We start from the raw sequence: 16092 nt of genomic DNA, 5'->3' as shown, positions 1-16092 counted from the left end.
CACTTTGAAAAAGCCCTGGGAATTAAAAAATATACAACATGTGGGTAATTTTTTCACATATAATCTTGGGTTTGGGTCTCATCTATCCAATGAAAGTAAAAGTTTTGTCAGAATGTTACACATGAGTGAGCACTGTCCATTTTTGTAAAGCTCGCAGAAATCACTTTGCGCAGAAATGCTTGTTTTCATGCTGTGTTAAGGGGAAACAGCGAAATCAAACTTACCCTGCGAAACATTTCTCATACATTTCCCTTGCACTTTTAGTCAGTTGAAATATGACGGATACATTCAAGCATTTTGTAACGATTTTGCCACCCAAATTGAAATTTCAACACTTAGTAAGCACAACCTTTACCCTTTTTGTGCCAGCTGGATCTGAGGACATAACTGAATCTGAACAAAAGTTTATATCAGACATCTCCAGCATTATTTCACTAAATTTTTATCATTGAAAGTGGGTTTACATTTTATTTTTCATTCAATACTTGTTTCTCCACACTTTTCCCAAGCTTGGCAACGATTAACAAAATGAAAATTAAGCTTAAGCCATTCCATGTAAATCACAGCTCAGTGTAAAGCAAATATCGTCACGATGGCCTCGGTATGTGGGGGAGAGGGGTGGGGTGAAATGCTCTCTTCGAAGTGTTTCGGGCAAGGAAACAAGTCAAAAAAGGTTAATGATACTTCAAATCAATTCTAATAGCTGAATTATACATGTTCTTCATGATTAAGGTCTACCTTTATTCGCATAACTATTTCAAAGTTCTGCGGGAATCTGCGCAAATCATTTTTCACCAACTTTACTTTTCAAAAGTAAGTGGTGCTCACTCAAGCGGAAATATTTTTCGACATTTATATCGTCATTTGATTACATGGATCTGTACCAATGTTAAAATGTGGAAAAATCTTCAGGATATTACAAATGTATAATTTTATAGGATTTTTTCAAAGTGTAAACTTTTTTTTGATACGCACTGTATAGTTCAAATATCAATTTCAATATATACTTTTTTAAAGTATATATTGCTGTTGTGTTTATTTTCCTTGAAGCGCCATGAGCACCGAAAGGTGGACCTGTGCGCTATATAAGTAGCCACCATTATTAATATTATTAAAGATTGGAACCCAAGTTAGAACTAAGGCGAAGTGTAAACTTTAATTTTTCCTAATTAATACACATAATTTTGCATTCAAATTGTATTTGATTTGTTAATATATATGCCATGTGAAGTATCCTTAGTTTGAATATGCCCCTAATGTTGATAACATTGCCCCAATTTTATTGAATATACCAATAATCTTCAATGGATTTAAACAACAGTGCCTTCACTTCAGTGCTTTTCAACCTTTTTTTACTCGAGGACCACTTTGACTCTCAGATTTTTTTATAGGCCCACCTACCAAACTTTAAAAAAAAAAGGATATAACTCGACTCAAAGTGTCTCGACAATTATAAAGAGCATATCAGTGCGTAACTTTAAGATCTTCGGATGCAGTGGCGTAATGAGCAAAAAAAATGATGGGGCTTGATATGGCATATCACGTACAATTAATAAAATGTTGCTAGCGAGCATGGCGAGCAAGCAAAAATTTCAACATTTTTATTTTGAAAAATATAAGTTTGTGATAGACATTGACACAATATTAAAAAATATTATCATCTTTCACCCTTATCCCTTTTATTTTCTTTTCTCTTTTTTTTTTCTTAGTCAATAAATATCCGGGGCCAAGAGCCCCCCCCCCCATCTGTACGCAAGTGTTCTGCTGTGAAGTAAATCCAGCCTTTTTCCTCTCTAAACACTAATTTGGCTTTTCTTCAGGTGTTGGTTTTATGTTAAGGCGTCTCTGAAGCTTTGACGGTATAAGCGCCTCATTTGACAATAACTTCAGCACATTCGACCCACATTGCTTTTGGTTTTGCATCAGTGCGCAGTTATGATAAATTTAAATTTTCATGTATTCAGGGTCATGTTCTCTTACCTTCTAAGGTTGTAAGGTTGATTCCTCCCTCACCCTTTTGCTTCAAAGCACGGTCCATTTTGATGAAAGTATGTTTCGTGAAATTTGAACATGAAGCTCTTAAGCACATTCGAAGCAATCAGTGCATAAATGCATTTGCAAAGGTCCGGTGTATGGGCGATAATTAACCATGCATGCACATGAGGTCTGATGTTCACATCAAAGTTAGATCGAAACCATCTTACAATGTGTATGTATATCACAACATGCTACCTACATGTATAGGCATGCCTTTAGCTTTGTTTGACCCACAGAGACCGATCAGACATACCATTTTCTGACATTAAATAGAACATGTTAACCCTATCTAGGCCGGGGTATTTTGGCTGTTCATATGGCCGGGGGGGGGGGCCTCCCAGGCCCCCCCTTAAGATCTCGGCCGTCGACCGCGCGATATCGCCGAAAATTGGCACGCATGTTGCCTGGGACATAATCTACAAGATTGTATAGTAATTTTTTTCATGCGAATTGCTATTAAGTGATTATGCTAATTTATGCGTAATTAGTATGCAAAATCATTCTTTTTCCTCTAACTCCCTAAATAAAGCTCCAAATGTACTAATTTTTGGTATAGAAACTCTTTGTGGTGTTCTTAGCAAGTGTACATGAAAAAAATTGCGATATTAAATCATTTTCTTATGTATTATATTGTTTTTTGCAATTTCTTATGTATTTCTTTGTTTTTTTACCTTTTGTTTTTCATTGTTTTTTCAATGAAATTTGTTGGGGACTCTTCTGTGATCATAAAAAGCATAAATAAATACATTTAGACCAGCAAAACTAAAAATAATCATGCATTTATGAATTTTGGTTGAAAACACAATTTGCATTGACTTTGTACACGAAATCACGTTTTTGAGCAATTTTTGGTCTGACATGCACTCACATATTGTTGCGTAATTTCGGAACCACGTATCCGGGTGACGCAAAATTGGTCTCAAAAGTTGCGCAAGACTTGAAAGTAAAAAGTCAGCGAGCGGCACGGTCAAAAAAATTTGCGCGGTGAAAATATCGCGTGATTCATTGAGGGGGGGGCCTCCGAGGCCCCCCCCCCCGGCCTAGATAGGGTTAAATATACTATTTCCCCCCTATCTTTTTTCTCCTCTGGAGCTTCTCGCGGCCCACCTGAGAAGCTTGGCAGCCCACCAGTGGGCCGTGACCCACCGGTTGAGAAGCGCTGACTTCATTCTCTTTTTAGTTTGCTCTTTCTCAGAATACTGTCTGTTATTTTGGTTATTTTTCTTTAAGTATCTCATTAATTACAGGATGAATTCCTTGAATACACTGAGAGCTGGAAGCATCAGCTCACTAGTTAGCTATGGTAATAATAATAGTGCTCCTCTGAATAGATGATATCTGAATAGATGGTGCAACATAAATATCTATATCGTTAATTATCTCTTCCTCTCTCTGTCAATATTTTGATGTGAAATTTGATTTTGGTGATCATTTTGTTTGTGAAAAAATTTAGAATGATTATGGGATGATGTGCAATATGTTCTCACATTTGAATGAAATTTAAGAGTTATTTCTACTGTACTGCCAATTACTATTCAGCTATTCATCCAAGACAGAGTTTTATATTTTTGTCTTTTTTACATAGCACCATTTTTTGAAGTGATAAACTTTGTGACCAAATATGAAATGGTCAGCAAAGAAACTTTAGAAAATTTTTTCAACAAATTTGATCACAAGCGTAACACCTTGAAAGTTTATTGACCAAAGTCATTAAAACATAACCTTGATTCTGAATTGTTGTAATCAAAAGATTGTAAACCTGTAATTTTTGTGATGATATTTGATGACCTTGTTGAAATAGGGATATCTAGTAAATTGACAATAAAAATTTTGCTGATACTGTAATGGAATTTACTTGTGTAATGTTATTCATTGTTATTTGCTTGTCAGATAGTATAGATATATTATAGGGTGCAAAGTCAATTACAAGAGGGGAGGGGGCCTTCTTGCCCCCTCTTAGAAATTATAAAACCTACCTTATGGTGCAAAAATTTATATAAATATGCAACAGATTTCCAATTTAAAAAAAAAAAATAAATAAATGCCCTCGATGCCAGCTTAGTAACTTTTCTTAAGATATTTTACATACACTTGCCCCCCCTTTCTCCCCCTCCCCCCCAAAAAAAATGGCTGCTAGAGGGCGGAAATAAATAAGAGACTGTCAGAAATTAAAACTTCTTGATAACAATCGTAACATAAATGAAATGCTTTACATATATTAGGTGTTCTTTAAAGGTCAAATCCACCGAAGAAAAATATTGATTTGAATAAATAGAGAAAAATTGAACTAGCAGGATGCTGAAAATTTCATCAAAATCAGTTGTAAAACAGAAAGTTATGACATTTCAAAGTTTCGCTTATTTTTCAATAAACAGTTATATGCACACTCAGTGACATGCAAATGAGACAGTCGGTGATGTTCTTCACTCACTGTAATTTCTTTTTTTTATTGTTCAAATAAATTATTCCATTTTTTACAGATAAGGGCCGATTTGACTAAATCATATAGTATTGAAATAATGCTAATTCCACATATTCAGGCAGGAATTACTTAGTAGTCTTTACTTCAATAGACAATGAGAATGTTATATTCGATATGATAAAATACAAAAGAGATAATGGATGATGTCATCAGTCTCATTTGCATACCGATCACTCGACCAGGATGTACATATAACAGTTTTGAGAAATTAACCAAAACTTTAATATGTCATAACTTTCTTATTTTAAATCCGATTTTGATGAAATTTTCTTTGTTCTGCTCAGATTTGTCTCTTAGTTTTATTCAAATCAACTTTTCGTTGGGGTTGACTTGTCCTTTAAGAACACATGACAGTCAAATTCACTAGGGGCTGTTACAAAAGTTATACATGACTTTACACATGTCTGTAATGTTTTCAGGTGTTAATGTGATTCTCAATTACTTTTTATTACCACCAGCTATAATTATTGAAGTCCAAGTCCAAGGGGGTTACCACATGGGGTGGGTGTATATCAGACCCATGATTTTGCACTTATGATGTTAAAAATGGGAAATAGATGAGAAAATAGAAAAAAACTAATAACAATGAGGAAAGTAGCCGGAATATAAACAGGAGAGGTCTGGGTTTAATATCCCCGTCATTCAAAAAAAGGTCTCCTTTAGGTGCCCCCAGTCGAAATATCCCACTCCCTATATCCTATACTCACACACTCAGAATTAACATAATTTAAAATATGTAAGACCTGAATTAATTAATAATGTATTCATTGTTCAAATAAATGACAAATACCGGTACATTTGATACAATTATTCAGGTAAGAAAATCCTTGATAATTGAAAAAAAGAAGAAAACAGTGATCGAGGAAAAAGGATATTCTGCACTGCAGCTGCATGTTCATATTGCTGTCACAAGCCAGAAGTAAACTAAATTACCTACATTAGCAGAGTGCACAGTTGGTACATAACAATATTAATTTGTTGTCTATGATGATGTAAATAATGGACTGACTTTTGGAGCGTCAACAGAGATATTTCAGTAATATTATGCTCAGTCATGAAGTTTGAAAAAAAAATCATACTCCCCGATGTATATTTCAAAATGAAACAATTAGATTTACAACATTCAGCTTTAGTCTTCATTGAGATTGATGTGTATTGGTTTCGTTTGAAGGTCAATGATTTTGTTTTGCTGTTTCATTTTGTTCCCGATCCTTTGTCATGTGATGTAAACAAAGGAGCAACGCACCTGACCACACCCTTGTGCCCCGCCCCCTTGGACTAACCCCTTGGCCATGGCATGCATGTTGGCATGCTTGGAAATGCCATTGACCCTGCTTTTGCCATTAATGACTCACATACAACAAACAATACAAGGAACAGTTCCAAGGCCGGAAAATAAGGTTCGTTTTGGGTCGAGTTGTCATCGCCTTTGTCATGTATAGCTGTATGTCACATGATAGCCCGAAGTTTATTATGATTGAAAGAGCACGCACACGTCATTGGGCTCATTAACAAACGAGACGGGAAAGTTCAGCGAGGTGAACATCGTACAGTTCCGCTCGCTCAATTCAAGTTCCCCGCATTGCATTGCATGTGTTGAGATCAGAAGAGTGCAGTGAGCGACGTGTGGAAGAAACAACAGCAAAAGATGGCGGATGATCACAGAATAACGGTTAGAACGAGTCGATCTGTAAGATCTCAGCTGTTTGGTTGCCATCCAGCATGTGCTTCTAATGTTTGGGCATTAATGACTGCAATTGGTGAGTATTTAGATGTGTGATTTCTTTTTAACAAGACAGTCAAAACATGTTATCCTCCATGATCGATGATGAAGTCCATTGTCAAAAAATGATGAATGCAAAATTGATTGTTTTGTTGAATGATCGATTCTGGTTCTGATGTTGTGTGTGGCTGTGTGATTCGAGTTAAAAATTGTCGGCATTGATATTGAAAATTGTAAATGTAATCAAATTTTATTCAGTGAAATTTTTGAAATTGTTTCTCATAAAGATAATAGGGCCTACTGATAGTGAGAGAAGCCCTTGTCTCAGAGTCATGGCCGGGGGACCTTAAGCTACCCAATTAATGTACAAATGATACAAACTGTGCCAATCTTAATATTCTAACAAATCATCTTTCAAAAATAAGTGCTAAATATTTTAAAGAGTCTTAAACAAGACACCTCTTGATTTAATTCACCGTCTGACATAGAAGGGGTCCTAGTAAAGCTACGCACTCAATTTATGATGCGAAGAATTTCCTGTGCCTAAATTTCTAAATAATGTTCATATATTCTAATAGGGAAATATGAAATCAAAGTGACTGTAACTCCAAAATTTAAAAAAGTTGCTAGTTTTCTCTGTGTTTAGTGATTTATTTCAGCCTATGTAGAAAAAAAATGAATAGGAATCGTTCGTCACACTTCAGTCACAGCTGCACACAGGAGTGCACATTTTGCAATTGAAATTCATGTGCATTGGAGTAGTACATAGCATTAGGACCCGCGTAGCTTTAGTTCCCCCTACCATATATATAAAGCTTGTTTTGTGTTTAAAATGTAGGTTTAGCCATTTGCTTCACAGTAAATAAAGCCAAGGTTCAATATTGTCTTTTCTTTCCATTGACATCCCTAAATTGCCCCAATTATTGTACTTATAATGGCAGTTGAAGATTGGACCTTCTGACGATACTGCCAGGACTTTTCATATCAAAGATCGTAATATATACATCCACTTGTCATATTACTCAGCAGATGGATCTAAGATTTGCAATAGATCTATGCGCAAAGTAATTGATTCAAAAGTAAAGTAGACCCTAATTTTTTCATGCACTAGATCTTCATTCTACATGCAGTCATATGCATTTAAAGTAAGAAGAAAAACCCACCAAGATTATGTCAGTGTGACATTGAATTCACAAACACTGTACCAGGATTGTGCAATTATGGAATGAGTTTAAACTTTAAAGGACAAGTCCACCCCAACCAAAAATTGATTTGACTAAAAAGAAGAAAAAAAAAGCATAACACTGAAAATTTCATCAAAATCAGACCATGTAAAATAAGAAAGTTATTACAATTTAATATTTCGTTTAATTTCACAAAACAGTTATATGCACAGACTGATGATGTTATCCACTCACTATTTCTTTTGTAATTGTATTTTATAATGTGAAATATGAAATATTTTAATTTTCTCCTCATTGCCAAGTGAAACGAGAATTAATTCCTCCCTGAACACGTGGAATTAGCATTGTTTAATATTATATGGTTCAGTCAAGTTGGTCCATATTGTCAAATTTGTAAATAATGAAATATTGTATAATTCATATAATAAAAAACAAAAGAAATAGTGAGTGATGGACATCATCGACTGAATCATTTGCATGTCACTGAGTTGTGCATATCACTGTTTTGTGAGAAACAAGCGAAACTTTGAAATTCCATAACTTTCTTATTTTATATCAGAGTTTGATGAAATTTTCATCGTTATGCTAGTTTGATTTTTCTCTATTTATTCAAATCAACATTTTTCTGGGGTGGACTTGACCTTTAATAGTCAAAGATTTTGATATTAATTTTTCACAGAGATATTCAATTGCATGCATTCTGATGATAAAACTTGAATGGAAAATGAAACCCAAGAAATTTTGTTTCTTTGATAACTACAGCGCTCCTTGGAGTAGGGGTTTATTTTGTGATCAACTCTGCTGGCAAATTTTGGATTTGGGTCTATCTCCTGTAAGTATAAGCTCTATTAGAAATTGAAAATAAAAACAAGCCATATCAATTTATTTTCATTTTCAATTTCATTTTCAAATGTCAATTTGAGATGATTATTTGTAAAGGTAACTAAAAGTGAACGATTGCATGGGACAAAAGCAAAAAGTGCCCAGTATGTAAAGAGCTAGGATGAGGCCCGGGCTGTCAACTTTTTTTCTGAGAAGTGGTGTTACCTTAATTTCGCTAGTGTGCTGGGTCCTATTTCATTATACTTAAAATGTTATTAGTTTATGATGAAAAGAAAATAAAGAAGACCCTTCAATTTACCTTGGTATCTTGTCAGAGATAGTAGGAAATTTTCCCTTACCAATCAATAGGCAGGGCCATACAATAGGTTTACGCATATCAGAAACATTGCCATTGTATTTAGTGTTAGTGTGTTACAGTGGAACCCTAATTATGATTAACTGTAGAAACCTATGGTAGACTCAAATACCTTGCATAATCTTAAGTCCTTTATGAGAGTCCATTTATACTAAATCCAACTGTAATTTAGTGAATCAACCATATACTATTAACAAAAGATATTTGATTTATGATTAATAAATTTAAAATTAAACATGCAATGACTGATTAATTTATGGACTACATGTATGGTTGATTTGTTCCCCAAGAGTTAAAGGTTGACAAATTGAATGAATGCATCCAGCAAATCAATTTTGAAATAGATTGTTAGAATTTGAAATTGAAATGGAGGGAAGAATATCTATGTTATGTTTATATTGTATTTTACCTTTTTTTCCTCTAGGGTTGCAGGTGGAATTGTTCTGTTATTGGAAACAATGACTCTTTTCACTTACACTACATGCTGCAGGTATATAACCATTTTACAAATCATTACGTTTTTTTAAACAAGTTACAAAATCAAAGTGACTTTTAAATAAAGTTTTAAAGAAAGACTAAAGACAATTTATTTATTCAAATGAAGTTACTAATGATGCATTGGTTTCAGTCAAAAAATGTCACTGTATGTATTAGCAGACTGGATAAATGGTACAAGAATAGTACACATTTTTTTTCAATTCTATGCAAAGGAAGAAGAAAGTTATACAATGCATCATTATTTTAAAAGTAACAATGATATGTATGTACAAAATCTTACATTATCATGGAGTCCTAAAATTTGCTTCAAATTAGTCAGGGGTGGTATTCTGAAAATGTCTCAACTTTTCTTGTAACATTTCTGATAACTTTTTTTTTAGAATGCCTTCTATCTTTATATGTTATCTTGGATACAAAGAGATTTATGTGCCATTTTTAGTTTTACACTTATTTTGCTCTGAAATCATGCATTCTCAGTGAAAGTCACAAGAAAATTTACAAGAAAAGATACAAGAATTTTCAGAATACTGATTTCATTCTATCTCTGAAGATACAAGAATATTTGTCTTCAGACAATTTTCAGATTATAGCACAAGAGGGCAGGCAAATTGCATAAAAATTTATAAGCAGGAAGGAATACCAATTAAATTCTGATCTGTACTATTTTCTTTGATTTTATTACTCATAGATTAATTGATTTGAATTATGTGCCTTGTTACTTGCCTTGACAGACAGCGATGTGGTAAATGTATCAAAGCCATATGGTTTATTGACACCTGGAAAAGAGGATTGGTTTATGTTGTTGGAGGAATCTTCTGTTTCATACCTTTTGGTGTTGACCTTCGTTTGCTTTGTGGTAAGAATAACATTTTTTTTCATTCTACTTTAATCCCAAATGTTATTTTTAATCAACAATTGATTCAATGTGTGTGATTGAATTTTGTCAATCAAACATGCTTATATCCATCAGGGATTGACCTTCAACGTGACCAGGGCTTGAACCTCAAACCTCTGCATCTTTTTGTAACTTCCCCAATGTAGCTTGGATTACGGGTGCACGCCTTAACCCCCAGTTCAAAATGCAAAAAGATTTGCAATGTCGGTTATTTGCAGTGAGTGAAGTACTGGTACATGTATACGTATGTCATTGGGCATTATATATCAAGCTGAAATGCTGGCTCATTAGAATAGTAACCCAAGTGTGATTATATACAAAGACATACCAGCACAAATTAAGAGCTTCATGTATGTAGTAATTGTGTTAATATCTTTATAAATGCAGAATAGATACATTCTTAAGTATTAACATAAAATGTAATTAGTGTGACAAATGTGTCTGCAAAATTAGATCATACCCTATAAAATTGAATAAAATATATATGGAAGTATGTGCAGACTTTAAAATCTAAATAGGGTATCATGCGTTACATAATGATACAAATCATTCTGCTATAAAAAGAAGGGGGAAAAAAGAAGAAAAACAGTACAAAAAAAAACAATTTAATAAACACAATGTAGAACTATAGAGAAATTTATAACATTTGGATTCTTAGACATTTTTTGTTGGAAAACATACCTCTTGGATATCAATGAGCATTGATCTGAAAGAGAGAGAGAAAAAAAAGAAATACATGTAAGACAGAGAAAAAAAAAGAGATAGAGAGAGGGGGGGGGGGGGGCAGTAGAGACATTACCACAAAAAGGGATACACACATAACCATTACCACAAATTAAAATAAACCTTACTTGGGTCAGTTGTGTGGTCATATTCAAAAAAATTAAGGGAGGGAGCGGAGGATGGGAATGGGGCAAAACAAAAAAACAGAAACATCTATTTCAATTTCCTCTGCTACTTCTTTATTTAAACTTTGTAATCTAGGGGACCTAATGACCAAGACATACTAATTTCCTGATCCAGTTTCTAGTCACAATCACTGACCCATCTGAACTGAGGTTGGGGGTATGAAAACACACTACAGGTGCACATACCAATCAACCTACCAACAATACAAACTGGCAACAAAAATGCATACAACTGCTATTCTGTAAAAAGTGAATAAATTTTCATTTTGTGAATGTGATGTGTAAATATATTTTAGGTTCTAAGTCTCTGTAAAGCAATGAAGTCGTTTGTTTGAATTGAAATACTTTCTATATTAGGAAACCTGTCCACTCCTTTTTATCAAGTTTTCCCGGTCACACCCACCATTTAAAAGTGCTAAATTTTTTTAATGAATATCATTAGCAAGTATATTATGGTAATTGTATATGTTTCATATAGATCTTGTGTCCATTTATTAATTCTAATTTATTTCTTTATACATTAAGTTCTATTTATGTTTGAATAATTCATTTATAATTCCATATTTTTGTTGTGTATTTTATCAATGGTTTTTTTCTTTTGGCTAATGCTTGGAGCTTTGAAATGTTAAGAAGCTACATGTAACATAAACACTGAAGCCAAGCATTTTGTATTTGATATTCATGTACTGGTGTAATGGAACATTGAGTATGGGTCTTGTTGTAATATAATTTATTCAACCTTTACAAAGCAGCGACATGATGTGTATCATGTGTTTTGCACCACTATCATAACATTATTAAGAAAAATACCAGCAAATAATACACAGATCTATAAATACAGCCAGCATGCTCTTTAGTCTTTTATAATTGCAATCCTTAGGATTATTAATCTATCGAAATAAAAAAAAAACATCTATCAAAATAGTTGTAAAAATTTATACATGTATGTTATCATGAAAAGTGCTTTTCAATTTTTTTCAAATTTTAAGTAAATTATGTTTCTATTTTTGTGTAGTTCATAATATTGTAAAATAGATTTTAAAGTAAAAATTCTGCAATTGTCAGTATTTACTCATGTTACTCGTATATTGGAATCATTTGATTTCTTTTTATACCAATGAACCATGTCTTTTTTTTCAGAGATGTGAAAATATATGAATTTGAATTCTGGGGTGTATTTCCTCCATCCACCCCTTCAAATAAAAATGGAAATTCAATAATTTTTTTTAAAAATAATTATATTATGAAGGGAAAATACATTAGGAATACATGTACAAATGATTCTGACAGAAAAAATGTATGTATTTGGTCATTTTCAATAAACTTTGTTTTTCAGCTAGACATTTTTCATTCTTCCCAAAAAATTGGCAAAATGTTAACATAGCAATGCACAGTGACATGGACCATAAAAAAGGAGGGGGGGGGGGGGAATTGACATGTTACATGTAGATCATGTATCTACACCAGTATACATGTACTTTGATTTTGAATAAGTGTTTTTCAGAAAGAAAAGGTCCACTGCAGAGAATTATTTTTTTTAGGTGAACTAACGTGAAAATGCTCATGCTATATGTAAAGCCAAACAATTTAATCATTTAAACTGTTTTTAGGCCAAAAATTTGTATGCAGTCCCATTCTTGCATGTGCAATGTGTAGTCTGCAGTGTGATGCTTGGTAGAGCAGCCTTTTCTTGTCTTTTTGGTGATTACAAAATATGCATAAAACAGCATGTACATATTCACTAAAACATGTACAAACTGTAGTTGACATTGACAAACCAAGTTACCTACTAGATCATATGGAGTACACATACAATACATTGCAACAATCTGACTGATTTCAACAATCTAGATAAAACTAAACTATATAAAGGAACCTTAGAAATACTTCATGTAGTTTTACACTTCAGATAGCTGTCGAAGCCCATCAAGTACCTACATTAACTGAGCAATTCTTTATTTGATATGACTACCCTTTTTTTATTTCTTGAAATATGCAGGTATTATGCTATTCATCGCTGGATTCCTTTATATTGCCAAGACTTGTAAGTCAACACGGAACCCAGAAGATCGTAAAGAGCTGGTTGAGGAAGAGCAGCAGAATCAAGCTTAAATACCCTTCTTTTGATCCATTATCTTGATTTAAAGGCCTCCTCCTGTCCCTTTGTAAGGTCTATGTCTAGTGAGGTCCTAAGATGAAGTGAAAGGGCCATCTCACTCGTTGCCATGTCAGATATAGCTTAAAACTAATTGTCATGCAGTGTTACCATTGCCAGTACATCTTGTGTGAGAGTTGTGAACAGATTGTTTATTGTGCACTGCTTCATCATACATGTGTTCCAATGCACATCTCCCATCACCTAGTTTGTGCAGAGTTAGTGAAATGAAGCTGTGTGGTGGCTAACAGATTTTTGTTTAGAACACAATAACAACTGATGTATACCGGTACATGCTCTATTGTATTATGGTTTGTATCAAATTGTGTAAATTTTGATTTTTAAAAAAAAATATTTATTTAAAAAGTGTAAGAGGGATCTGTCTCATATTACCAGCAAGATAATCACAAGTATGCCCATCTGCTCAACTAAACAGGATGTGAATGTAGGAATATATGACTTTTTCAGTTGAATGAGATTAATATGATTTTAGAGGTCAAGTCCATCTCAACAGCAAGTTGATTTGAATAAATAGAGAAATATCAAACTAGCTTTAGTGCTGAAAGATCATCAATATTGGATTGTAAAATAAGAAAGTTGTTATATAGAGTTTAGCTTGATTTCCCAAAGCAGTCACATGTGCAATACAATGTGGTATGTAAATAAAGGAACTGATTGTGTCACCCACTCACTATTATTGTGTATTTCATTTTATTTTCATCATTATAATTGTAAAACATGACTTATTTCTCTCTAAACAATCCTTTTGAAGATGTGGACTTACTGCACTGCTGTATTGTAACCTATGGTGATTCAATCAAGGGGATTTTAATTGTAAATCTCCATCAAAATTCAAGATGTGAGAGTGTGGTATCATTTGCCCTCTCATTGGCATATAACTAATGTTTAGGTTACCCTTTTTTTAATAAGCAAAACTCTAAATTTTATAGCCTTTTAATTATGCATTTGATTTTGTTCTTTATTTCTTGGGTAGGACTTGATCTTTAGTGATGTACCAACATTCACATTCATTTTATATTGTCAGTGCAGGGGCTTAATGACCATAGAGAAAAAAAAACGCTTGGGAGTTTGGGTGTAAAAAAAAAGTACTGGTAATTAGTTAACCACATAATGTCAGTTGTTGAATAGTAGCTTTCTGGTCGGTGAGTTTGCAGCTCTAGTGTGTATACTGGTACAGTAATATTGCTGTAGAATTATCAATGTATTTCGACCCTTAGTGCAATTAAACCCTTTTCTATGCAATCTATTTGTGTATGTGCTAAAGGGAAAATGTGTAGAGTATTGGAGAAGTATAAACTGTTCAACCAATCATGATTTTCAGTTTGTATGTTTGCTAGCACTTTTACATTATATTTCCTGTAAAAAGAATATTTTGTGTGCAACTTTCTGTTAAGACATTTTTATGAATTCAACACATGTTTATATTATACATGTAACTTATTCTGCCTTAATATTGCTAGAATTCAGATATTGACTTATACCAGCTATTGTAGGAGTCATTCACAGTGTATTTTGTGAAACTGTATGCATTATGACCACCCACCCCTTCTAAGGAAGAGATATTGAGACATTACGCCATTGCATAAAAAATTGCTCTCAATTTCCTTGAATCAATTTAAATGAAAATTGGAAATTGCCTGGAAACATATTTTTCCAGGGTAAGATGGCACTATTGATGTCAAAGAAAACATTTTATTCTTTTCATGCTCTGTGTGACTACTTTTGTAGAAATCATAAGATATATCCTGATCATGATCTCTTTTTTTTCTTTGTAGTTTTATTAATGTACATACTGTAAAAGTTATTGTGATGATTTTACATAACAGAACACTTCTGATTTCAAATTATTTTCATTCATGATGTCACCTGATGTATGGTAAATATAAATTCTTCATAAAGATGCAGAAATTCAGGAAAAAATGGTTGCCCGCCTTAAAAAAATGAAAAAAGCAGATTTGTTTGAGGCTTTAAAGTAAACTCACATGTACACATAATTGTACACATAATCAGCGCAGTAGAGTATATTTATATAGTGACTGCGCTATATAAATGGTCTAATTATTATTATTATTACACATATACTTGGTTAGAGCACCAACATCATTCATCATGGTAATACAGGGACATCATAGTATTTTAATATAGATTGTTTTCATGACTGCCAGTGTATTTATTTTCACATTTGTTTCACAGTGCAAATTCTAATATTTCGTATTTACATAATTATGTCAATTTGATAATTTCCAAGTTCTCATTGATGTGATCGTGACTCAACATGATTGGGAATTATGGTGTATGAAATCCCACTGTCGCAGTATTGCAATGTCGTAAATTTGTCTTTAAAGAATGGAAAAATGTGTCTTTGTTTCTAATAATCATATATCTAAATAACCTTATCATTTCAATCCTATACATGTTTGTAGGTTCCTAACCAAACTGTACTTAGATAGTTTTTAAAAACACTTTCAATTTGAAGGATTCATAGCTGCATAAATCATTGTTCAAACAGTTGATTTTAGAGAAAGGTTGATAAATCATAACTCATAGAAGGAGGGAGGTGATATCCTGGGTTAGATGCTAATTTGATGGTAATAATAAAAAGATTTTAGAGACCTTATACAAGAACGATTCATTGTAGAACCTGTGGGATAACATCAAGAAAGATCCTGACCTTAGTATAACCTATTATCAGACAGACTTTGTTTTACTTTAAATCTGCATGTAACCAGGGGATCATCAAATTCACATCTGAGCAAAGAACCCCCCCCCCCCTCCTCATTAACTTTGTTCTTCAGATTGATAGATCAGCTGTTTTATCAAGGTTTTTATACATGAGTTGAGTAGAAATAGATAGTAGGCAATATTTACATCCCTTCAGTATCAAAAGCTTTATGATTCACTAAAAACAAAGAATAGTCTGTCGTCTTTCAAAGACAAACTTTACTACATTGCAATACTATTGACTTGGCAAGGTATGTCTAGTTTACAATA

At 33.2% G+C, this 16092-nt stretch overlaps 1 protein-coding gene across 1 annotated transcript; it reads left to right on the top strand.

Annotated features, from left to right (window-relative positions):
- The first annotated feature begins 5796 nt into the window (after nt 1-5796).
- Nucleotides 5797-15033, top strand: LOC121419274. Its single transcript, XM_041613664.1, has 5 exons — nt 5797-6279; nt 8189-8258; nt 9049-9114; nt 9854-9978; nt 12925-15033. The coding sequence occupies exons 1-5, from the start codon at nt 6168-6170 to the stop codon at nt 13035-13037; spliced, it is 486 nt and encodes a 161-aa protein (XP_041469598.1). The 5' UTR covers nt 5797-6167; the 3' UTR covers nt 13038-15033.
- Nucleotides 15034-16092: the final 1059 nt, after the last annotated feature.

The sequence above is a fragment of the Lytechinus variegatus genome, chromosome 7, assembly GCF_018143015.1.
Source record: "Lytechinus variegatus isolate NC3 chromosome 7, Lvar_3.0, whole genome shotgun sequence".
NCBI lineage: Eukaryota > Metazoa > Echinodermata > Echinoidea > Temnopleuroida > Toxopneustidae > Lytechinus > Lytechinus variegatus.
This window is presented reverse-complemented; position numbering and strand designations above follow the sequence as displayed.